The sequence below is a fragment of the Littorina saxatilis genome, linkage group LG5, assembly GCF_037325665.1.
Source record: "Littorina saxatilis isolate snail1 linkage group LG5, US_GU_Lsax_2.0, whole genome shotgun sequence".
Taxonomy (NCBI): Eukaryota; Metazoa; Mollusca; class Gastropoda; order Littorinimorpha; family Littorinidae; genus Littorina; species Littorina saxatilis.
In genome coordinates, this window is record NC_090249.1 from 58,629,777 (window position 1) to 58,654,976 (window position 25,200).

The following is a 25,200-nucleotide window of genomic DNA, read 5'->3' on the forward strand; positions in this document are numbered from 1 at the left end:
CGAAGATTGAACTGTGAGTATTAGAATAGTGATTCAAATGGTAGTTCTGGCCATGGGTTAATTTGTAAGAAATTGAGACCTCTCAGCACAATTTTCACTGACTTCGGCAGAAAATCGAACAAGACCTAAGTAAAATATTTACTTATAGCCTAGGCAATTCTGCTTCGGAATATATATAATAAATAATGTGATCTGCCATAACATACCTTCATTGGGCAATTCTTTTGCGATATTTCAACTCTGCTTCCGCGTGCGGGGGACATAAAAGTGTGTAGTACCTGCGGTGGACAGAACTAGGCGTTCCATGATCCAGGGCGTGTGTACTGTCTTGGTGAAAAACTACAGTGCGTTCAGTTTCATTCCGTGAGTTCGACAGCTTGACTAAATGTAGTAATTTCGCCTTACGCGACTTGTTGTTTTGTTTGTTTGTTTGTTTGACTGATTTCTGTGTTCTACTTGAAAGATGATCTTAATTTATTCCATACAAAAACCTTGACCGTGCCGGAAGAATTAAAAAAAAAGTCATAACATAACTGAGGTAAAACAGACTAAAGCAGAAAATGGTCTCCAGCGACAGGCAATCACCTTGCTGCCATTTAAAGGGCAATATACAGCAGTTGTTTTCCTTGTCGGAACATTGACTTTTTTTATGACAGCAACTGAACAACAAAAACAAAAAACACACAAAACACCGGCCGGGGCCATGCCTGATACGTACTGTGGCCGTCCAGAGGATATAAAGTCTGGACAAATCTCAGGCAATTCGCAAGAAATTTAACACAGGAAAGATTACATCTTGAAAAAAACAGTAAGTACGAGGTGAAAATGTGGCTGCAGCGTGACTCGTAGACTGTACGGCGTTGTTCCTTTACCGCCCTACGCCGTGGCTGCAGCACGACTGTGCCAATGAGCGCTAAGTGGTTTTTGACACTGCTCTTTCCGTTCCTGTCAGCTGGACGTGTGACGGTCTTCATTGGTCCACTTCCAGACAGAAGGAGAAGGAGAAAATAATCTGACAGTGATGAGCGCGCGCACGCGCGTGTGACGGTGTGTGTGTCAGTGTGTGTGACGTCTGTGTCTGTGTACTGTATGTGTGTGCGTGTGTGTGTGTATGTTCAAGTTTTGTCCGAGGCTGTCTGTCTGTTTTTGTAATGAGATGCAGCAAAAGAATTAAACACAAATTGACATTTAAAAAAAATCATGAAACTCACACACACACTAATACACAAACACGCACACACACACACACACACACACACACACCAAACACACACACACACACACACACACACACACACACACACACACAAACACACACACACACCAAACATACACACTGACATCACAACAACAGCCCTGAATCATGTCAATTCATGCAATTTTCACAAAACCGAAACGTAAGAACGGGCATGTTTTTAGTTCACGGTGTAAGGGAGGCAACTCGTGCTGTACCAAATCCATCGCTCACCGGAAGTTGATACCTGTGTGACATCACAGTTGATTGGAGGTAAACCAACCACAACAACGATCGGTATCCCGCTGGTGGTCCGTTTTGCTAAGGTAGGTCTGTTCTTTCATTAACTCTTACCAAATCTGGCGCACGAATTAAGCGTTCTCTCGGGCAGTCAGTCAGTCTGTGTGTGTGTGATAATACATTACTCAGTAGACCAAGCAGCGGTCAAGATACCGTGCTGACACAAATATGGAACTGGGTCCAGTGACTGTCAAGGACGGTTTCTCTGACTCTGGGACCAGAGCCAGAATATTTACCTGCGACGGTGGTATGATCGATTTCTTTTGTTGTGGTGTTATCTCTCAGGCTGAGTAGATCGATGGCAATATGCGACGTGAATTTACACATCTGTGGGCGCTTATATTGGTGAATAGAATGTATCGGCCCGAATGTATTTTTTGAATTTGATTTCTGTTGTAACTATTCCAGTTAAATTGTTAATTATTGATGAAAAACTTGTTATGTAGGTCTGCACTATTCAGTAACTGCTTTTTACATTTAGTCAAGTTTTGACTAAATGTTTTAACATAGAGGGGAAATCGAGACGAGGGTCGTGGTGTACCCCCCCGCCGCGGGTTAGGGGGAAGAATTTACCCGATGCTCCCCAACATGTCGAAAGAGGCGACTTACGGATTCTGTTTCTCCTTTTACCCTTGTTAAGTGTTTCTTGTATAGAATATAGTCAATGTTTGTAAAGATTTTAGTCAAGCAGTATGTAAGAAATGTTAAGTCCTTTCTGAGACTCTGAGACATGTATGTCTGTGGTCCTTTGTACTGGAAACTTGCATTCTCCCAGTAAGGTCATATATTGTACTACGTTGCAAGCCCCTGGAGCAATTTTTTGATTAGTGCTTTTGTGAACAAGAAACAATTAACAAGTGGCTCTATCCCATCTCCCCCCTTTCCCCGTCGCGATATAACCTTCGTGGTTGAAAACGACGTTAAACACCAAGTAAAGTAAAGAAAGTAAAGTCGTGGTGTATGTGTGTGTGTCACTGTGTGTGTGTGTGTCTGTGCGTGTGTGTGTGTAAAGTCGATAAGAACGCTGTCTCTTTGTTCAAATAATCTTTATTCAAACAATGACCACGGTTCTGCAATCAAAGAAAGGAAATGAACTATGTTGACTAATAGCATTCTAGGCAACATGGAACTGCATGACTATTGATGTACGATTATGACTCAGCTAAATGTGTAAAGATAAAGATACTGCGCATGGACAGAAGCTTGTGACTATGCATGAACAACACTATGATTGAATTATGAAGTAGCTTAATTGCATAGAACAGAACTTACAGATAAATGAGGTGAAAGGTTCTTTCTGCAGTGCACGTGTTTCATTTGCGGCCATCTTTGATCTAGAGCTTTCAAGGAGTAATGTCCCTTGACTAAACTGTCTATTTGCAGGAATAGATCGTAATCAGTTATCTCCCCCCAAGTCTTTAGCCAGTACTACTAAAGGCTGAGGATAAAGGAATGGGTGTTGGACGGGCCAGTAATAAGATGGCGTTAAGGAATATAGTCATTGAGCCATTTGGGTGCATGAACAGTACGGCCGGAGCGTCTGGGCTGATGGGTAGAACTCTCCGGCTGGGCTCCTGATGAAACAGTGGGGTTGGCGGCTGGAATATCATGCTGCGGTCTGATCCTTGGTGTTACGGTGCGTTGCCCACAGGGACTCTGGGTTGGGCGGGTAGGCGTAGCAAGAGCGCTCTGGGGTACACGCATCTTGGGCGATAGTTGGGGCGTAGGAGGTGTTGGGCTCACGGTGTCGTGGGAGGGTTGGTCATGGTTCGCACAAGTGGGTGCTTGGGGAAGGTTGACAGGAGGTGGGATCACATTGCCCGAGGTCCCATGCTGTGCTGTTTGCGGAGTGATTAAACTGGGTGCAATGGGTTGAGTGGGCGCAGTGGGAAGGGGCATGTCAATGGTGATGGTTCTTGTTGGAGAGGGGAGGATAGCAGGTGAGTATTTCCTGAGGAATTTGCGGTTGCGTAGAGTGACTCTGCCTGATCCATCTACTTTTACCACATATTGGTCGAATTGGCGAACCTCGATCACTGTCCCAGTCTTGTCCCACTTGAGTGGGTGGGGTCCAACCTGATTTTGGACTCGGACGTAGTCGCCAACTTTGAGGGGTGGTAGTCGTTTTGTCCTTTCGGACCATCGTTCCCAGTTTTGCATGTGGCGGTTGCGTAGGGCGGACTCTCGTGCGGCCAGTGTTTCACGCCATGTGCGGTGTGGTTGGTAGTTTCCTGGGAGTATGGGGATGAAGTCCCTGATTGGATGGCCAAAGATGCACATGGCAGGGGATAGTTTGGTGTCGCGGTCAGGGGTGTTTCTGTACTGTAGCGTGGCCCTTTGAAAGGCATCTGTATCAAGGTCACCATTGGGGGTGGTGTTGTCGGTGATTAGTCGCTTGACAGTTTTGACGCCCACTTCTGCCCGGCAATTGCTGTGCGGGAAGGCTACCGACGACAATCGGTGGTGTACACCCCAGTTTTTCAAAAATTGTCGGGTTTCGTTGGAGGTGAATTCCGGCCCGCCATCTGATGCTAGTTCCTCAGGGATTCCATAGGTCACAAATGCTCGACGTAGACATGTAACGAGCCCAGTTCCGCCAGCGTGTGATCTTTCGACAATGGGCCAGTTGGAATATCTGTCAACAATGACCACGTAGTTTGCTCCCTTGTAGTGGAAGAAGTCAGCACAGATGTATTGGAAGGGGTATTGTGGGGTTAATAGCGGTGTGGGTGGGGCACTGGGGTTAGAGGGTGCAATGCGGTTGCAGTGGGTGCAGTTAGCTCTCACGGCAGTGATGTCAGGTGTGATTCCTGGCCAGAATACCGATGCTTCGGCCCTCAAGTTCATAGAGGTCACCCCCTGATGCGCAGCGTGCAGTGCGGCGAGGACTTCAGGACGAAGTGACGGTGGGATGACCACTCGCTCTTTGTAGAGTATTACCCCGTCGAGTGTAAAGAGGTCTTCGCGGAATTGGAAGAAGTCCCGCAGTGATGGAGGAAGGTCTTGACGGTTGTCCGGGAAGCCATTGTCAATGATCGATGACAGTAGGAACATGTGTTCATCGCTTGATGTGGCATCTCGTACGCGGTCCCAAGTCACAGATTGGATGGGAGCGGAGTGCAGTGTGAAGGCTGAGAAAGAGGTGTCGTCAACCAGTTCAATCTGCGGAGCTGGGCATCGTATGCCGTCAAGGGAGGAAGGGAACAGACATGGGGAGGAGTGGAGTGAGGCCACATCATCAGTGAGGGGCATTTTGACAGGATCTCCAGTTGGGTGTCGGGAGATAGTGTCAGCTGCACAATGTTTGATTCCAGGGATGTGCACCATGCGGAACCTGTATTTCAGGGTTTTTTCTTTCAAGTTCCGTAGTCGTGGGTTGGGGATGTCTTCGAGCGACCGGTCTCCAAATAGTTTCAGGAGAGGTTTGTGATCAACAGCAATCGTCAGGTCTTCACAGCCGAGGACGAAGTACCTGGCTTTGTTGAGAGCATCCGCGACGGCTAATGCCTCTCCCTCGACGGGTGCATAGCGTGATTCCGCTGCGTGAGTGAAGCGGCTTCCAACAAGGGTAACCTTCCATCCCGTTTGACAGCAGAATGGGTCCTTTGTGGGACAGGTGCAGTGCTTTTGGAGCAGCCAGAATCCGATGCCTGTTTTCGACCAGTCAGTGGCGAGACATGTTGGTCGTCGTGCGTCGAAGATCTGGACGCCTTTGTCAATGTCGTTGATGATGATGTTTTTCGATTCCTCGAACAGGGAGTTCAGGTTGTCATTCCATTGAAATGGTGTACCTGGTTTCAGTAACTCGCGGAATGGCAGCATTTTCTCGGCCATGCTGAATGCAAAGGACACCTGGTTGATGAGTCCGAACCACGATCGTATGTCAGTGATGTTGACTGGGGTTGGGAAGTCGCGGATGGCCTGAGAGTGTTTCTTGCTAGGGCGGACTGTGTCAGGGGTAATTTCAAACCCTGCAAATTCCACTGTGTCGCTGCCGAAGACGAATTTCTCCGGGTTGAGGGTGATTCCATGGCGGCCACAGACGTCGAGCCATTGGACTGTCTGATGGAAGCTGTCTTCCAGGGTGTCTGCCCAGAGTAGGGCGTCGTCAACACATTTGGTCTTGTTGGGAATCTCGGCGACAATTTCGTCGTATCGCCTGGTGTATCCGTCGCCAGATGCTATGTAACCTTGGGGGGTCGTTTTGTAACGGTATCTGCCCCAAGGTGTAATGAAGGTCGTGAGGTGGCGGTCTTCTGCTCGGATGGGGACGCTGTGGTAGCCGTTCCATGCATCGAGGACGGTCTTCTTTTTGCCGTGTGGGATAGACCTAGCCTGGTGGAACGGGGAGGGGGTGTGATGTGTTTCCCTTGTCGCATGAGCATTGAGGGGTTGAAAGTCAACGGTCCGGCGTGGTTTGCCGTTTTTCTTCGCACAGATTACCATCCGGTGGCACCATGTGACAGGTTCGCCTATGGGAACAGGTTCGAGGACACCCAGTTGGACATCTTGGTCAAGGCCTGCCTTTACTTCCTGTTGCCAATGGAGTGGGACTGGTATAGGGGTGTGGTGAGCCACCGGTTTTGCCGTTGGGTCGACCATGAGTTCGAGCGGGGGGCCCTCCATGAGGGGGAGGGGCTGGTGCTCACAGGTGTTGAACGTGCTTGACTTGTAGTAGTCTAGTAGGTACCGCTGTAGTTTTTCCCTATTGGCGTTGGGGGATGGTAGGCGTTGGGGTGGGGCCGGTGGTAATTGGCGCCGGGGGCAGCCGCAGGGGGCAGTGGACCCAGAGGGTGCAGTGTCATGCAGTGTGGCATCACAGTGGTCTGTTGTCTCACCGACCTTGGGGAAGTCCTTGGGGATGATGTGAAGGTCTACGCATGCCCCTCTGCTGAGGAAGAACTTTTCGGAGCAGTCCGTAATGTAGGTCATCTGTTTGGTTTCGAAGATTCTGCCGTCGGTATCCTTGGCTGTGATATGGAGTATTGTGGCGCCAAGGATGTTGATGTTCTTGTTGTCGGCGGTGTGCATTTTCATTGTCACGGGGACAAGGTCAGATGCAGTAAGGCCAAGGCGATAGAGGACTACGATGCCGGCGAGGCAGCTTTGGCACCCTGTGTCTGCCATGGCAGGTTGGCTGATGGACTTTGATGGGGTGTTGAGTGTGAACCCGAGAGTCTTGTAGCCCTTGTGTGAGGCCTGGATTGTGAGGTTGATGAACGGTTGAGGTTGCGAACCCTTTCTTATCCATGTTTGCGACAGATTGTCGAATAGATGATGATCAATGGAGGTGGTTTTCCTGTTTTGTCTGCGAGGGGACGACATCACGGTGCACAGGGCGTCGAAAATGGCTGCTTCGCCGTCTTCTGGGGCAGGTGGTGGTCGGCGCCTTGGTCTGTCCTTGCTACGGCACACAGACTCATGGTGGTGATCTCTGTTGCACAGCTGACATCTATGGCCGTATGCTGGGCAGTCGGTCTTGCGGGTTCGGGCCAGGGAGTGTGCACCATGGCCTGCTTTTCCACAGTACGTGCAGAGTTCTTTCTTGTCGCTTTTTAGGGCTAGGCGTTTACCCTTCTGATAGTTGCTGCTTGCGGCGTCAACCGAAGCTGATGCGGAGTCAGTTGCGTGGGAGTCCAGTAGGCGGGAGGCTGATCGTTTGCCAGCTTCTTTTGCTTCCACGAACTGGAGCGCATCTTCCAGGCTCATATCCTGATTCTCGTGGCTGAGGAGGTCTAACTGGATGTCAGGATCTGCAACGCCGCGGATGAGGGCATCGCGTAGTATGGCGTTGGTGTAGCTGACGTCACGGCCGCAAGCCTCGGAGGGACATTTGATTGTAAATCTGCATACCCCGGCTTGGCCAGCGAGGCGGGCCCCAAATGCTCGCACCGGTTCATCGCGGTCCTGTCTCATGTTATGAAGTGTAACTCTGGCCACCATCGTGCTCTCTTGGCGCACGGCTAGTCTTCTGATGGCGGCCAAGATTTCCTCTTCAGTTTTTCCTGTCAGGCTACCGCCTGCTGATCTAGTAAGATCTTTACGTAGAGGCTCGTCGCAGCATTCCAGGAGTTGTAAGGCTTTGTCGTGGCCTTTCACCTTTGTGGCTTCGACGTAGTCGGACCATCGGGACAGGAAGTATTCCCATTCCTCACTGGTGCCAGCGGCGGAGATGACTGGTCGCCTGACTCTGTCGATCTTTGCTGCTGCTGTGGGTCCCTGCGTGTGGGTAGTGCCGTGAGCTGTGAGGAGAGCAGCGACGATAACAGCGTCGAGGTCCTCTGTCACGTAGTCACAGTCAGGGATCGGGCAAGCGACGGCAGGCATGGTCACAATGGTGGTGTAGGTGCTTGCGGGCTCAACTAACCGTGGTCATCGATAAGAACGCTGTCTCTTTGTTCAAATAATCTTTATTCAAACAATGACCACGGTTCTGCAATCAAAGAAAGGAAATGAACTATGTTGACTAATAGCATTAGGCAACATGGAACTGCATGACTATTGATGTACGATTATGACTCAGCTAAATGTGTAAAGATAAAGATACTGCGCATGGACAGAAGCTTGTGACTATGCATGAACAACACTATGATTGAATTATGAAGTAGCTTAATTGCATAGAACAGAACTTACAGATAAATGAGGTGAAAGGTTCTTTCTGCAGTGCACGTGTTTCATTTGCGGCCATCTTTGATCTAGAGCTTTCAAGGAGTAATGTCCCTTGACTAAACTGTCTATTTGCAGGAATAGATCGTAATCAGTTATAAAGCGATTCAGACTAAACTACTGGACTGATCTTTATGAAATTTTACATGAGAGTTCCTGGGGATGAAATCCCCAGACTTTTTTTCATTTTTTCGATAAATGTCTTTTATGACGTCATATTTGGCTTTTTGTAAAAGTTGAGGCGGCACTGTCACACCTTCATTTTTCAATCAAATTGATTGAAATTTTGGCCAAGCAATCTTCGACGAAGGCCGGACTTCGGTATTGCATTTCAGCATGGAGGCTTAAAAATTAATTAATGACTTTGGTCATTAAAAATCTGAAAATTGTAATTAAAATTATTTTTTTATAAAACGATCCAAAATTACTTTTATTTTATTCTTCATCATATTCTGATTCCAAAAACATATAAATATGTTATATTCGAATTAAAAACAAGCTCTGAAAATTAAAAATAAAAACTATGATTAAAATTAAATTTCCGAAATCGATTTAAAAACAATTTCATCTTATTCCTTGTCGGTTCCTGATTCCAAAAACATATAGATATGATATGTTTGGATTAAAAACACGCTCAGAAAGTTAAAACGAAGAGAGGTACAGTAAAGCGTGCTATGCAGCACAGCGCAACCGCTACCGCGCTGAACAGGCTCGTCACTTTCACTGCCTTTTGCACTAGCGGCGGACTACGGTCATTGTGAAAAAATGCTGTGCGTTCAGCTTCATTCTGAGTTCCACAGCTTGACTAAATGTAGTAATTTCGCCTTACGCGACTTGTTTTCTTCTTCTTTTTCTTTCTTTAACCAAAAAAAAAATAGGTGGTGAGCATCCTTCTTCATTGGTCTTTTTCTTCTTTTTTGTTGTTGAACTCAAAAGGTAGACGTATTGTACACGTACAAAAAATAGAAATGTTCAGTTTACAATTATCCAAATACACCTTATATTTACAATTAAATTTGTCTACTTAATATATTTGAAAGTAAAACTCAAAAATTACAAACACTGATTCAGTAACTGCTTACAACAGGTATGCCACTGCCATCCACATAGCGCTCAGAGAGAGAGACTGAGAGGAGCAGTGACTGTGAAGCGACACTGAGAACTGCGTGTCTGAGAACTGCGTGACTTTAGACGGTCAGTCACACACCCATTGGTCAAGATGACGTCCGGCATGATGCGTAGCTACCTGCAGCCGGACGAAGACATCAAGGAGTTGTATGGCGGTCAGTCTCGCAACGCCAAGCAGCACAAAAAACTCAGGATGGTTCTCGTCACCTTTCTTGTCATCGTACTGGTGAGTTTGATAGAATTCCACAATCTCCAACTTTCCAGGCACTGTCAAACTGTCAAAGTACAGCTTGATCCCTGACGGAACAGCTAAAATTATGTTTGCATATAATTTTTACTTTTCAGGTTTTTTTTCTGTATTAGACAAGTCGCATCCTCACGCTTTTATTTTTAGGACGTCTAAAGACATGAAAGAAACTAGACTTGAAAGCAGAGAGCTAACTATTGAAACGGAGGTAAATTTGCAGACTTTATGAAGAGAAAATCTTGAACAAAACAAAAAGGGGTCTTCACAATTCAGAGAAGAAGTAAGTCTCCAAACAGGGGGTCTATTACTAATAGTATCAGCAGGATTTACTAAGATCCTAGTAACACTAGGATGTACATTGTGCATATCACTGGACAAAAGACAGACAACCCCATGGAAAGATTAACCACAAGCATATGGTACAAGAATGCTGTTGCAGCATTTAACAATTTATGCAGGTATAATATATGAATAGGCAACGCAAGGCTTAGTAGAACAAACAAAAAAAACACAAACAAAAAAAAACACAAATCAATCACAAACAAACAAAAATGCTGCAGCTGCCTTTTAAGATCCATTAAATTAATTAATTTCAAGTGAAGGCTACATGGTGGTCTCAATTAGAAAATTGCCAGGCTAGCTAAGCAGTATAGCAGAGCAATTTTGAATTATAACCCAAGGCAGCTGCATCCAAATGAGGGATTTTTGTGTGCTCTTTTCCCTGTCCCCTCCCCGCATACACCCATTGAATGATGGATTGCTTGATGACTTGATCAATTGTTTGTTGTTTTCTTATTGGTTGATGGATTGGTTGATCAATATTTTTTAGATTCTTTTTTTTTAAGTATAGTTTATCTAATAAAAAAAATGTGATAGTTGATGCATGAATACTTTTGTCTTTTTTTCTAAAAATATCCAAGTTTTTTGTCTCCCTTTTCGCCGGTTTTAGTCTGTTGAAATAGGAAGCAATGAAGCATTTACTGTGAATCAACCAGGGTCTACAATTTCCTTGTCTGTTGCAAGGTGGGCGGCATGGCCATTCTGGGCATCAGTATCTGGACGCTGGAAGCAATAAAGCAATATAGATCAACCAGTATACAATTTCCATGTCTGTTGCCAGGTGGGCGGCCTGGCGATTCTGGGCATCGGTATCTGGACGCTCGAAGCGGAGTACGGCAGTAAGCAGTTGTCAAAGCTGATCAGCGCTGACCTCTACCGGGTCGACTCGTACCTCATGATCATGATCGGCTCGGCCATCATCGCCATCACTTTCCTCGGCTTCTGCGGAGTCCTCACACAGTACAAGTGTGTCATGGGTTTGGTAAGCTGTTGAAAATATGATGCTATCGTTTTCTTACATGTGTAGTCTTTCGGATGAGACGATAAACCGAGGTCCCTTCGTGTACACTACATTGGGGTATGCACGTTAAAGATCCCACGATTGACAAAAGGGTCTTTCCTGGCAAAATTGTATAGGCGCAGATAAAAATGTCCACCAAAATACCCGTCCCGTGACTTGGAATAATAGGCCGTGAAAGGTGGATGCAGCGCCTATAGGCTGTTGATCTACTGGCCGATGTGAATGCGTGATATATTGTGTAAAAATTCCATCTCACACGGCATACGCGCTTTGAACTTCGGATAAGGCGCTATATAAATACCCGTTATTATTATTATAATCTTTCACGCATGTAAGAACACCCCGCACAGTGCAAATAGACAGTGGAACCCCCCTTTTAAGACCTCCCACAATCTGAAAGATCAGGCCTTAAAAAGGAGGGGGTCTTACAATGGGGGTACACTGGCACAAGTAATGAAAAGAAAATGTTAGAAATCAGGATCTTACTGTGGGGGTACATTGGCACAAGTAATGAAAAGAAAATGTTAGAAATCAGGATCTTACAAGGGGGGTACATTGGCACAAGTAATGAAAAGAAAATGTTAGAAATCAGGATCTTACAAGGGGGGTACATTGGCACAAGCAATGAAAAGAAAATGTTAGAAATCAGGATCTTACAAGGGGGGTACATTGGCACAAGCAATGAAAAGAAAATGTTAGAAATCAGGATCTTACAAGGGGGGTACATTGGCACAAGCAATGAAAAGAAAATGTTAGAAATCAGGATCTTACAAGGGGGGTACATTGGCACAAGCAATGAAAAGAAAATGTTAGAAATCAGGATCTTACAAGGGGGGTACATTGGCACAAGCAATGAAAAGAAAATGTTAGAAATCAGGATCTTACAATGGGGGTACATTGGCACAAGTAATGAAAAGAAAATGTTAGAAATCAGGGTCTGCAAAGGGAGGTAATCTAAGAAGGGGGTTCCACTGTATTATAACACCCCGGTGTCACCAACTGAAACCTCTGCTGAACAATCCTTCTCATTGCAGTCAATGCGCATGCGCCAATCTTGGACTTAAAAAATGCGACCCTTTGACCAAACGAACTATGGGTTAGGATTAGGGTAAGGGTTAGGGTTAGGGTTAGGTTGTTCACGACCTGATTAATGTTAGCTCATGCGCATTGACCGCAATGAGAAGGATTGTTCGGGCAGAGTTTTCAGTTCGTGACACCCCGCACAGTGCAAATATACATACACCCACACAAACACACACACATAAGGTTTAAGTCCTGTGTTTATTTTTGAAAGAATGATTCTCTAGACCAAAATCCATAGGTGTACATACCGGTTTAATTGTACTAACTAATAACTCTGAGACTCTGAGGTTTTTTTTTCAAACAGGGAGTTGAAAAGTAATTACAACTCATTTGAAGGCTTAGTGTATGCATTTATGAATATATGACGGCAAACTATTCTTAAAAGCTATAACTGTTTAGACCTTTTTAGTTGTAAGTGTTACAATTATTCATGCTTGGATCTTCATGAGCAACTGTTGTTTGGCAGTACAATTGGTGCATTCTGGCTGGTACATTTTTGCATCAGCTATTTTTGTTATTGTTGCCGTTGCTTGTTTGTTTGTGTTTTATAATGTTTATGTTTACTGTTGTAATATAAAGCAAACCCTGATTGTTGACAGCATCTGGGGTTACTGGCCTTTATGTCGGTGATGCTGTTCGTGGCAGGAATCCTGGGATACGTCTTGTTGAGTGAGGTAGGTTGTCTACTTGAGCTCCACTTTCACCAAGCGGCAATATGATTGTGCTATTCTGTGGCATTCAGGAAAATAGCATGTGCAAGCTTATGAATGTTGGCATTGTTTTTAAATCTGTATTATGTCCGAATAAATGCAAACGTTTTGAACACACCAGCTTCACACACACAAGCAGAAATGTGTCATGCTGCCGTTTTTTACATGTGGCACAAAACCAATAACTTTTTTGAGACATCTGAAATATTGGAATCAAAAAAAGATCAGAAGAATGGTGTGGTTTAAAAAAAAATCTTAAGCAGCCTCTCATAACAAAATCAAAAAGATCTTCTGTGGTTCATCCAAACGTTTTGTTGGTTTGTATTTTAAATTGCTGTGAGCTCTGGCCAGAAAGAGGCAACGAGTATGAGCATGATTACAGTGGAACCTCCCATTTGTGACCTTCACACATCTACCCAAAACACGTCTGTGAAGGGAGGGAGTCTTTAAGTGGAGCTAAACTTACACAGGATATCAACACAACATCTGAGAAAGAAGGGCCTGAAAAAGAAGGAATTCTTAAATTGGGATGTCTTGGGGGGGGGGGGGGGGGGTTCCACTGTATTATCATTTGATTATTGATGATGATTTGAGTTGGAGGACAAGGTGAAGGAGGAAATGGAGCACGGACTGATTGAGAAGTACGGCGTCTCTGACAGGCCGGATTCCAAGAGTCGCCTCACCCGTGCCTGGGATGACATCCAGCAGACAGTAAGTTCGCAAATTTAAAAAAAAACCAGATCTTAAAAAAAGGTACCGTACTTTCCGGGTCATAAGGCGCGACTTTTTTCCTCGAGTTCGACCCCTGCGTCTTGTATAACACGAAGCGCCTAATCCGTGTATGAAATACGAAAAAAATCAAAGAGACCGCTTGAGTACCAGTCAAACAACTTGTGATAATGCATGTTTCAGCTACTAGGTACTGCCCTGCCTTTGATCTAGCCGCACACATAGATTTCCACTCTGTTAAACTCGGTCACTGACCCCGATGCAGGAAGTGTTTCCTCTCTCAGATATGACAGGGGAACCACCTCTCATGGCAAAAACTGGGTCATTGACCCCTGGGAAGAAGGTCGTGTCTTTTAACAAGGCCACCCAGCTATCACAATGCCTTTGATCTGGCCGCACACACAGAGCACACATATTTTCACCCAGTTAAAGTCGGTCACTGACCCCGGTGCAGGAAGTGTTTCCTCTCTCAGATATGACAGGGGAACCACCTCTCATGGCAAAAACTGGGTCATTTTGGTGCGCCCTATCGGCCCCCTGCGTCCAATGGGTGACTGGATTACAATTTTTTTTAAAAAGAAGGGGGTGCGTCTTAGATAATGAAGCGCGTTGTCACCCGGAAAGTACGGTAGTCTTAAAATAAAAGTGAATTTACATGGGTTGTGGACAGAAACTATAAGAAAGCAAGGTCTTAAAAGGGGGAGGGGGGGGGGTCTTAAATAGGGGAGGTCTTAGAAAAGGAGTTTCACTGTACCGTCAAAGGATCCAGTTCATGATACTTTGTTTGGCAGGTTTTCACCAGAAACGTAATGTAACAAATGTATTTGTCAACTTGCTCTCGGACTGTTTACTGTTAGGGAACGACTGCATTTTCTGTGAGCTATAATCCGTTCTTGTAAAGAAATACCCTTTTAAGACTCCTTCTGTTTTAGACCCTGTTGTCTCAGATTTTCTGTTCATAACCTCCGTAAATTTACTCCAATTTTAATAAGCTCCCTCCTGGTCAAGACCTCATTGCCTCACATTTGTGGGGGTCGTAAAAGGGAGGTGCCACTGTACTGGTTTATGAAACTGGCTAGTGCAGCCACCGATGCCATACACATTTGAGCAATGGTTTGCATATGGGTGCTGTGGGGCGTATGGAGGGGAATTAATCACTGATGTCATACACATTTGAGCAATGGTTTGCATAGGGTGGGCTGATCTCACTCACTGATGTGTTGTATTGTTTCAGTTTGAATGCTGCGGGGCGTATGGAGGGCCAAACAGTTCCACATCCTGGGCAATCTACAAATTGAAGAGCGAGTGGGTTCTGAGAAACTTAAACAGTAAGACCCATCGTTGTGTCCGCTCATTGTGCTTGTCCTTTTCTGAAAGGGACATTTGGATTTTCTGCAAAGATTCCTGTTTTGCGGGGTCAGAATTTTCAATTTGAGAGATGCAAGTAATGCAGCAATGTGACACTGCACAATAAAATATGGTTGGAAATTTAGCGTTCCAACGCAATTTTCATTTCCTGTTCATTCAGATGTGTGAAGTGTCTTTTCATGGCATGTTTTACACATCTTTTCATGGCATGTTGTACACATCTTTTCATGGCATGTTTTACACATCTTTTCATGGCATGTTGTACACATCTTTTCATGGCATGTTGTACACATCTTTTCATGGCATGTTTTACACATCTTTTCATGGCATGTTTTACATCCCTGTTTCTGACAGCATGTAGTGAAAACAATGGTCCTTTTCTTGTTGGAACTTTGAGTGTTGGAATTTGTGCACGTTTGAGAGTTCGCATTTGTGCGCACGCATGTTTGTGTGTGTGTGTGTGGTGACATGAGGTGAGGAAGTTTTAGAGTGTTTGTTGCTAGTTTGAGTGTATATATTTTTAATTGATGTCGTTGATCAGTTTTTATAGATGCTTGTATTGGTGTGCATGGCTGGAGTGAATATTTCTTATCCGCAATGTCAAGACAAATTCCCAACCTTGGACAATAAAAGATTCTGCATTCTGTATTTCCTTTGTGCAGACCAAAGTCTGGTGCCAGCAAGTTGCTGCAAGGTTGACCAGGACATTGACCAGTGTACCGGCAAGGTCACTGGTGTGGGACCCCCTCACAACGGGCCGCCCATTGACTACCCGCTCAAATCGCTCAACTACACTCTCTACACAACAGTCAGTGGCCTTTCTTTTAGATTACATTGAAAACCCCCCTTTTAAGATCCCCCATTTTAAGACTCCCACCTTTTTAAGACCTGGTTTTCTCAGACTTTCTGTTCAAAACCTCTGTAAAATGACCCCCAATTTGGGCGGGAATGTAGCTCAGTCGGTAGCGCGCTGGATTTGTATCCAGTTGGCCGCTGTCAGCGTGAGTTCGTCCCCACGTTCGGCGAGAGATTTATTTCTCAGAGTCAACTTTGTGTGCAGACTCTCCTCGGTGTCCGAACACCCCCGTGTGTACACGCAAGCACAAGACCAAGTGCGCACGAAAAAGATCCTGTAATTCATGTCAGAGTTCGGTGGGTTATAGAAACACGAAAATACCCAGCATGCTTCTTCCGAAAACGGCGTATGGCTGCCGAAATGGCGGGGTAAAAAACAGTCATACACGTAAAATTCCACTCGTGCTAAAAAACCACATGAGTGTACGTGGGAGTTTCAGCCCACGAACGCAGAAGAAGAAGAAAGAAGAAGACCCCCATTTTAAGATATCCCTCCCTTTGAAGACCTGACTTTCTCAGATTTGTGGAGGTCTTAACACTTTCGCGACGGGACACTGATAAATCAGTACCAGCGCTGACACGCCCATGGACGGGACGCGCATTTTTCAGTACCAGCCATAGAGGGTACACGACTCGTGATTGCTTCCCGGTTTTTGAAGCTTGCAAATAAATTGAGTTGTTTCCCTTGATACACTTGGCGTCCCCTTCTGCCATTTGCAAATCCGCCTGATTTGTGTGCGTTTTTGAGGAAAAAAAATGAATCAAAGGCGAGCCTTGTCTCGGGAGGAGATTCTCCGGATGTTGGACCTAGAGGATCCCGTAGAGCATGATTCGGACGTATCGTTTTCGCCTCACGAAAGCGATACAAGCAGTGAAAGTAAGGAAGAAACAGTCCCGTTGTTGCTAGTACGAGTCGGCAAACTACACGTGGTTGGCGGTGATACTGCTAGACGACCATGTATCTCGGAATCGTGCAGGAGCTATGGGGGCGTGGCAGCACTGATAACAATGGATGGCTGGAGCCTTCAAATCCTTTTGGAATTGTTCATAGGTGTACAGTTGGTACTTTGTTGTGAAAATGTGACTTATATTCAATATGGATTACCTAGACATCATTTGGTGAGTGTTAGATCTACAGTTTTGTTTCATTTGAGTCAGGATGCTGTGAGTGAATGCGTGATTTGCTTGTTTTTTTCTTTGTACTGTCTCCTTATTTCTGTGTACAATGTTAACAATATTTCAGCTAATTCATAGGTTTTACACCTTGTTTGGTTATAACATTATTTATGATACTTTCTGTTAAAAAATAACTTTTAAAAAAAGCAGTAGAAAATAAAACACACACAAAAAAACGTTAAAAAACACAAATTATCCCCCTTTCACCCCCCTTTGCTAAAACAAATCGCGTGACAAACTTATAAATAGCACGACTGAACTGGGCATCCATTTTTGAATTAGTACACAAAATTTGGTGGTGATTGGACTTAATTCAAGCTTGCTAGACAGATTTCTTTACAGTTACTGATTTTTGGGAAGTTTCTTGGTGGCAAGCTTGGGCAGGCAGGACGTAAACGCCGTGGCAGTGCTAGTCACAATAGTGTTAAAAGGGGGGTTCCACTGCATTGCATTGTTTGACTTGTTTGTTTGTTTGTTTGTTTGTTTGTTTGTTTGTTTAACGCCCAGCCGACCACGAAGGGCCATATCAGGGCGGTGCTGCTTTGACATTTAACGTGCGCCACACGCAAGACAGAAGTCGCAGCACAGGCTTCATGTCTCACCCAGTCACATTATTCTGACACCGGACCAACCAGTCCTAGCACTAACCCCATAATGCCAGACGCCAGGCGGAGCAGCCACTAGATTGCCAATTTTAAAGTCTTAGGTATGACCCGGCCGGGGTTCGAACCCACGACCTCCCGATCACGGGGCGGACGCCTTACCACTAGGCCAACCGTGCCAGTTGCATTGTTTGACCAAAATGTGACATTTTATACAGATTGAGACAGTCATTGTTCTCCAAGACCACTAGTTGAATTCAACACTGAGTGTTGTGATGACTGTTAGTTAGTTAGTTAGCTGTTGCTTTTCGGGTCCAGCGGACCATAATAGGCCAAATCAGGACCCCTGTGATGACTGTCATATTTTGAATAAATCCAAAGACAAAGAGACTGCCAACGTTCCAAAATTCAGAATCAAAAAACAAGAAAGGTAGGTTGTTGGAACGTTTGTTATTGACAAAACAATACATTCACAGATATTTCGACCCAACTGTCTTTTAAGTGAACAGACAAACAAATATTCACGCAAAACTTATCTTGATAGTTCTATCAGTTTACGTCCACTCGTCAGGAAGCCGAGCCAATAAATGATTGTATGATGAAATGAATGACGTGGAAATGTCATATTTTGGTCCAAAATAAAAATACATCTAATATTTATGTTTCAATTCATTTTCAGTTACAATTCCATTTTTGTTCAATTGAATACTCACAAACACGCACTATTGTTGGCTGCTGGATGCCTAAATGTGAGTTGTAGTCGACCTCTGACGTCATGGCTCAAAGAACAATCTAGTGTTGAGGCAATACATATGATGACATGCTTGCATTTTAAATTGTGAAGTCATCATAATTAGGGATGTATGTCTGATTGAAGCCAAATGTAGCAAGGCCATGGGGAAGTTTTTATCTCACCGCTGGATAAAGTGTTAGAGACTTCAATATCATCTTCATGTTTTAATTTCAGTATCATGGCCTGTTTAAAGAAGATGTAGATCTATTTCTTTCGATCTGCTGTTCTTTTTGTGTTTTTGTCTGTCTGTCCTTCTTTCTGTGTGTTTTGTTGTCTGTCAGCCTTGTTTCTGTAGTGCCATTTTAATTTTACTCTTGTGCTCTTGTGTATTCCAGACAGTGTAACCCCCTTTTTGAGACTCCGCCAATGTTAGACTTCCCCCAATGTTAGACTTCCCCCAATGTTTGACTTCCCCCAATGTTAGACTTCCCAATGTTAGACTTCCCCCAATGTTAGACTTCCCCCTCTCCAAGACCTTCATTTTCTCTACATTACATGTGTACATTTACCCACGTTTTTAGACTGCCTCCTTTTTAAGACCTGATTTTTTAAGATTTTAGGAGATCTTATTAAAAGGGGCAGGCCTGGGAATGATACGCCTTTCGTCCTAAATACGACAAAGTCCTTTTCTAATTGTGTAAGAAAAGAGCCTCCGTGTGCCCTTAAACATGCTTATGACGCAACATTTTCCTGTCAGTACGCCCAAACCACTTTTACTCATTACCAGGCCTGAAGGGGGGTTCCACTGTATTATTACAAAGAGTCATGACTGTGTTTTCAGGGTTGCTATGACGCCCTGGAGACCTACCTGCAGTACACAGGGGCGGTGATTGGATCCTGCGCTATTATTGTCGGTGTTTTTATGGTGAGTCCAGTGGAGGTCAGATCAGTTGGTTTTAACCACTTAATTTGCATGAGAAGCCAAAAGACCAGAAGGCAGACACACCTTGCACCTGCCGTGATGTTCAGAGAAGTGTGCATTTCACATTCTTGCTTTTCATAAACTTAGAAAGTAACACGTATCTTTTTCTTTTTACCACAGTTTTTGATGTTTTACAATACAACAAGAAGAAGAAGAAACATCATGAATATATAAATACATTACTGCTCAAGTGTGTGTGATATATTTATCCATGAATATGTAAATTTCATTACAGCTGATTGAGCTGGTGCTGTCCATTTGCATGTACCGCTCCATGTATGACCGTTGACCTTTGACTGCCTGCCTCAACAACAGATTTGACCTTGGTTGTGTGACCTTCACTGCTGCTTGGACTGTGATCTTGGAGTCTGCTGCTTGGCAACTATGCTGTGATCTGCACAACCTCACTGTCACATTCCTCTTAATTAGTAAGCACCAATAGTCTTAAGTATGCACGACTAAACTTGTGAAAGATTTTACATCTTTTTTTGGTGTTGTCCGTGGTTTTTGTGTTAGAGGCACACATGGCAAGAGCAATGTTAAAAACATTAAACAGTCGAAGGGATTGAACTGTCCAGAACTACAAAATGAGCAAGAGTTATCTGGAATCAGTCATCTGTTTGGAGATTGTTTGCAAAATGTGTATTTAAGCAGTTTCCAGACTTATGTTTATATTGTTATTTCTGACTGTTAACTCATTGTCTCCCAGGTACGGATATATCTGTACATACTCATATGGCTCTATCTGACCAGGTACGGATATCCGTTCAGACTGTTAGCTTCAGTCGCTTCCTGTAACGTCCATCTAACGCCTGCATTCCAGCGTGTTGATACACAGTTACTACAATTCTGAGTGACCTGCTGCAGCAGAGCTGGTCTCGGCTAAAAAAAACTTGGTCAACATAGGTGGGGTAGAGAGTGTTAATGTATTTTACCATCAATTGTTGCGGGTGTTTTAGAACAGTGCTTTAAAAATATCTGGCGTTTTGACTTTTTGAAGTGATGCAATGTACCTTTCAGAAACATACCTCTGTCCCGATTTCGAAACATATGACAGTGTTATGTTTGATGGTGCATGCACGATGTGTGCATTTTTTTAAAAAGAAATTTATCTTGTGAAACAGTGGATTGCTCATAATTTGCTTCAGAATTGCTTACAATATTGTGACAGTCAGTTCACATTTGTGAACCTTTTATGTGTGTTTTCATATTTATTTTATTTTGTTGTTGTTATTGGCTGTGCAGCAACTGTCTTTTCTAGAAACAGTAAGATCTTTGGCATTCAGGTATTTTTCTACATGACAGTTTCAAGTTTGCTCATCTTTATAGTTACAAATGTGCCTGTCAACAGTTGCCTTGGAATTTAAAATAGGTGCACCTTTTGTGCGATTGTATGTTCATCTACATTATTTTTTTTATTTTTATTTTTTATTTTTTCTCTTCAACAATTTTTTATTCATGCAAGCACAGATTTATAATGACACATTCAAAAGCATTGTCACTGATAAGTCACAGCAATGACAGAGCTGAACACACATGGGATATTCAGTTACTTCGTACATTTTCAGAGCACGTCCCGAAAATCAGAGGAATACATTGACTATTGTAATAGTGTACATCACTCGTCTTTAATATGCATTGTATTTTTAAATCTTATACAGTCATCAATAAGTGGGCCCCACAGGCAAGCAGAAATGCCCAGGTCTAAAGAACCGGCATCTGAGCCAGTGAGGAACTCTTCCCAGTTTTTGTATGAATATTTTCTATTATTTTTCTCTATTCCATCCAGAAGCGGTTCCCAACTCCTTTGGCCCTACAGCTTTGATTGTTTATGTTGAGGAGTCTTTCCTTGTTAAATGCGTTCACTAGGAAGGCTGAGACTGATTATATTTACATAACTAGGGACAACATTTAAATTAAGTTTTGGCAAAATGTGTTTGGTAAAACTGTGGTCACATACAACAAAAGCCCACCAAACTACATGTAGCTCAAGCCACATTGGTTTTTGCCCTGTCAGGCCTATCTTTTGATAGGACACCTCCCATGAGAGGACAGTCTGTTGTTGCTTTGCTTACCTGTATCAAGGTATATATACCTGTCATGAAAGGAAACCTGCAATAAAGGGACATTTCTGTCCTGTCCTAAGGGTGTCCTCTAATCGCAGGTACCACTATTTCTCACAGGTATTATGTAGAGGTTACATGCCGAGTCTCAGTGATTATTAAAAATAATGGTCGAAGTTGGCGGATCATGAAAAATGCGAGCTTCAGCGAGCTTTTTCATGACCGCGACATGAGACCATTATTTTTAATAATCCCTGAGACGAGGTGTGTAACCTCTTTATTCCTCCTTTCTTCAGTTATTCAAAGAAAACAGGAGTTTTTGTGCGAAAGTTTGATCGAATCCGAATCATTCAACCCAGTCAACCTGCGCAGGCGATAGATTAATGCGCGGTTGTATAGTTCCGTGCAAATCATTCGATTCTGTTTACACTTCTTGTCATTTTCCCTGTTTTGGACTAAAATCAAGTACACAGATATGCTGTTATTCTGCTGTGGCGGTAAAGGCAGATATTGTGTGTTCTGTTTATGTTTTAGTATCGCTTAGGATAATGTTCTTTCGTCAAATGGGACTAGCAGACGAACTTTTGCACCCGTGTTCCAATGTTAATTACTGTATGAAGTTCAGTTTTCTGGGGAAAATGGTGTATGAAACCGCTTTATTTTGTTTAAATTGATGAGATGTGTGCATTTGGTTGCGTGTGATCTGTTTATAAAATGAAATATTGTTGAAAACTGACCGTCGGATTGCAGTCAGTGTTGTCGAAGAAACTGAGTGAAAAGAAGGGGAACTACTCTTGTCGCTAGACAAAGTATGAGTTGCTTGCCTTGGGAATTTGCTTGTGATGAACGTTTGTGCACAGCAGATCTAGATTCAGAAAACAACCGAACTCATGGATTTTATATGGAGATTCATGCGTTCAGGCCTGTAGTTGTTAATTTAAATGCGGTATGTTTGTATTGTTTGCTCCAGAGATGTATACGTAGAGGTTACATGCCGAGTCTCAGTGATTATTAAAAATAATGGTCGAAGTTAGCGGATCATGAAAAATGCGAGCTTCAGCGAGCTTTTTCATGACCGCGAACTGAGACCATTATTTTTAATAATCACTGAGACGAGGTGTGTAACCTCTTTATTCCTCCTTTCTTCAGTTATTCAAAGAAAACAGGAGTTTTTGTGCGAAAGTTTGATCGAATCCGAATCACTCAACCAGTCAACCTGCGCAGGCGATCGATTAATGCGCGGTTGTATAGTTCCGTGCAAATCATTCCATTCTGTTAACACTTCTTGTCAGTTTCCCTGTTTTGGACTAAAATAAAGTACACAGATATGCTGTTATTCTGCTATGGCGGTAAAGGCAGATATTGTGTGTTCTGTTTATGTTTTAGTATTATCTTAGGATAATGTTCTTTCGTCAAATGGGACTAGCAGACGAACTTTTGCACCCGTGTTCCAACGTTAATTACTGTATGAAGTTCAGTTTTCTGGGGAAACTAGTGTATGAAACCGCTTTATGTTGTTTAAATTGATGAGATGTGTGCATTTGGTTGCGTGTGATCTGTTTATAAAATGAAATATTGTTGAAAACTGACCGTCGGATTGCAGTCAGTGTTGTCGAAGATACTGCGTTAAAAGAAGGGGAACTACTCTTGTCGCTAGAGTATGAGTTACTTGCCTTGGGAATTCGCTTGTGATGAACGGTTTGTGCACGGCAGATCTAGATTCAGAAAACAACCGAACTCATGGATTTTATATGGAGATTCATGTGTTCAGGCCTGTAGTTGTTAATTTAAATGCGGTATGTTTGTATTGTTTGCTCCAGAGATGTATACTTCGTACGTATAGAGCGTTCGGAACTTTTCAGTCGCAAAAGTAGTACCGAAACAGAACAGCTTCTCAACCCATTGCACTATCGAGGATTCAGGCTGTTGCTGGCTCGTTATTTGTTTGGTTGCTGGGTCATTATCGAAAAATAACTAGCTCTACAAGTTTACAGAGGTAAAGAAGCAGAGGGGGGAATAATTCGTACCTATAGAGCGTTTGGAACTTTTCAGTCGCAAAAGTAGTACCAAAACAGAACAGCTTCTCAACCCATTGCACTATCGAGGATTCAGGCTGTTGCTGGCTCGTTATTTGTTTGGTTGCTGGGTCATTATCGAAAAATAACTAGCTCTACAAGTTTACAGAGGTAAAGAAGCAGAGGGGGTAATAACGAAAAATAACTAGCTCTACAAGTTTACAGAGGTAAAGAAGCAGAGGGGGGAATAACGAAAAATAACTAGCTCTACAAGTTTACAGAGGTAAAGAAGCAGAGGGGGGAATAACGAAAAATAACTAGCTCTACAAGTTTACAGAGGTAAAGAAGCAGAGGGGGGAATAACGAAAAATAACTAGCTCTACAAGTTTACAGAGGTAAAGAAGCAGAGGGGGGAATAACGAAAAATATCTAGCTCTACAAGTTTACAGAGGTAAAGAAGCAGAGGGGGGGAATAACGAAAAATAACTAGCTCTACAAGTTTACAGAGGTAAAGAAACAGAGGGGGGAATAACGAAAAATAACTAGCTCTACAACTTTACAGAAGTAAAGAAGCAGAGGGAGGAATAACGAAAAATAACTAGCTCTACAAGTTTACAGAGGTAAAGAAGCAGAGGGGGGAATAACGAAAAATATCTAGCTCTACAAGTTTACAGAGGTAAAGAAGCAGAGGGGGGAATAACGAAAAATAACTAGCTCTACAAGTTTACAGAGGTAAAGAAGCAGAGGGGGGAATAACGAAAAATAACTAGCTCTACAAGTTTACAGAGGTAAAGAAGCAGAGGGGGGAATAACGAAAAATAACTAGCTCTACAAGTTTACAGAGGTAAAGAAGCAGAGGGGGGAATAAGCTTATTTCTCTACATTATGACTAGCTGCATTTGACTCAATTTTGATAGAAGTGTTTCAGTTCTATTTGTAGACTTTTGGAAAAATATGCTTCAGCTGCATCCTTACTCTGGGTTGTCGATGCATGATCTGATCAGCATTGTGGCTGGGTTTTGTTTGTCTCCTCGGGTGGATTTACCTGGATCCTCATTTGCTGCTGTCTCGTTTTTTATGAGATTATTCCGTGACGTATGCAGATGTACATCAGCTGATATTGCATAATATGTGTGATTATGTGTGTGTGTGTGTGTGTGTGTGAGAGAGAGAGAGAGAGAGAGAGAGAGAGAGAGAGAGAGAGAGAGAGAGAGAGAGAGAGAGAGAAAGAGGGAGAGAGAGAGAGAGAGAGAGAGAGAGAGAGAGAGAGAGAGAGAGAGCGAGAGAATTTTATGTATAAACATGCATGTGAGTAAGATTGGATGGGGGTTGGGGGGGGGGGGGGGGGGGGGCAAGTTGCAGCAGCTAGTTTAATGCACAAATACTTATGTATATGTATACGCTGCTTGCTTCTTGACACAATGCTGATGCCGTGTGTATCTTGGTATGTTTGTTTTCTGGGTGCATAGGGACAATCTGTCAAATACCAACAATCAAAACCTTCTGCATTTCTGTTTGTTTATAGTTAAAGAGGCCAAGATTTAAGACATGGACAGTATGACCCCAACTGATTATGTTTTTTTTCTTCTCTTCTTCTTTTTACATTTAGTCAAGTTTTGACTAAATGTTTTAACGTAGAGGGGGGAATCGAGACGAGGGTCGTGGTGTATGTGCGTGTGTGTGTGTGTGTGTGTAGAGCGATTTAGACTAAACTACTGGACCGATCTTTATGAAATTTGACATGAGAGTTCCTGGGTATGAAATCCCTGAACGTTTTTTTCATTTTTTTGATAAATGTCTTTGATGACGTCATATCCGGCTTTTCGTGAAAGTTGAGGCGGCACTGTCACGCCCTCATTTTTCAACCAAATTGGTTGAAATTTTGGTCAAGTAATCTTCGACGAAGCCCGGACTTCGGTATTGCATTTCAGCTTGGTGACTTAAAAATT

At 43.5% G+C, this 25,200-nt stretch overlaps 2 protein-coding genes across 2 annotated transcripts; one reads left to right on the top strand and one right to left on the bottom strand.

Moving 5' to 3' along the window:
- The first annotated feature begins 1,489 nt into the window (after positions 1-1,489).
- Positions 1,490-22,797, top strand: LOC138967554 (CD151 antigen-like). Its single transcript, XM_070340132.1, has 9 exons — positions 1,490-1,560; positions 9,288-9,554; positions 10,696-10,896; positions 12,618-12,692; positions 13,323-13,439; positions 14,692-14,785; positions 15,488-15,633; positions 19,033-19,116; positions 19,409-22,797. The coding sequence occupies exons 2-9, from the start codon at positions 9,420-9,422 to the stop codon at positions 19,460-19,462; spliced, it is 906 nt and encodes a 301-aa protein (XP_070196233.1). The 5' UTR covers positions 1,490-1,560; positions 9,288-9,419; the 3' UTR covers positions 19,463-22,797.
- On the bottom strand, positions 3,020-7,861 carry LOC138967826 (uncharacterized). The gene has a single exon (XM_070340484.1). The coding sequence runs from the start codon at positions 7,859-7,861 to the stop codon at positions 3,020-3,022; it is 4,842 nt and encodes a 1,613-aa protein (XP_070196585.1).
- Positions 22,798-25,200: the final 2,403 nt, after the last annotated feature.

Coding starts and splice junctions, on each gene's coding strand:
- LOC138967826 (XM_070340484.1), bottom strand. CDS start 7,861: ATGCCTGCCGTCGCTTGCCCGATCCCTGACTGTGACTACGTGACAGAG.
- LOC138967554 (XM_070340132.1), top strand. CDS start 9,420: ATGACGTCCGGCATGATGCGTAGCTACCTGCAGCCGGACGAAGACATC. Junction 9,555..10,695: donor CCTTTCTTGTCATCGTACTG/GTGAGTTTGATA, acceptor GTCTGTTGCCAG/GTGGGCGGCCTGGCGATTCT. Junction 12,693..13,322: donor GATACGTCTTGTTGAGTGAG/GTAGGTTGTCTA, acceptor TGATGATTTGAG/TTGGAGGACAAGGTGAAGGA.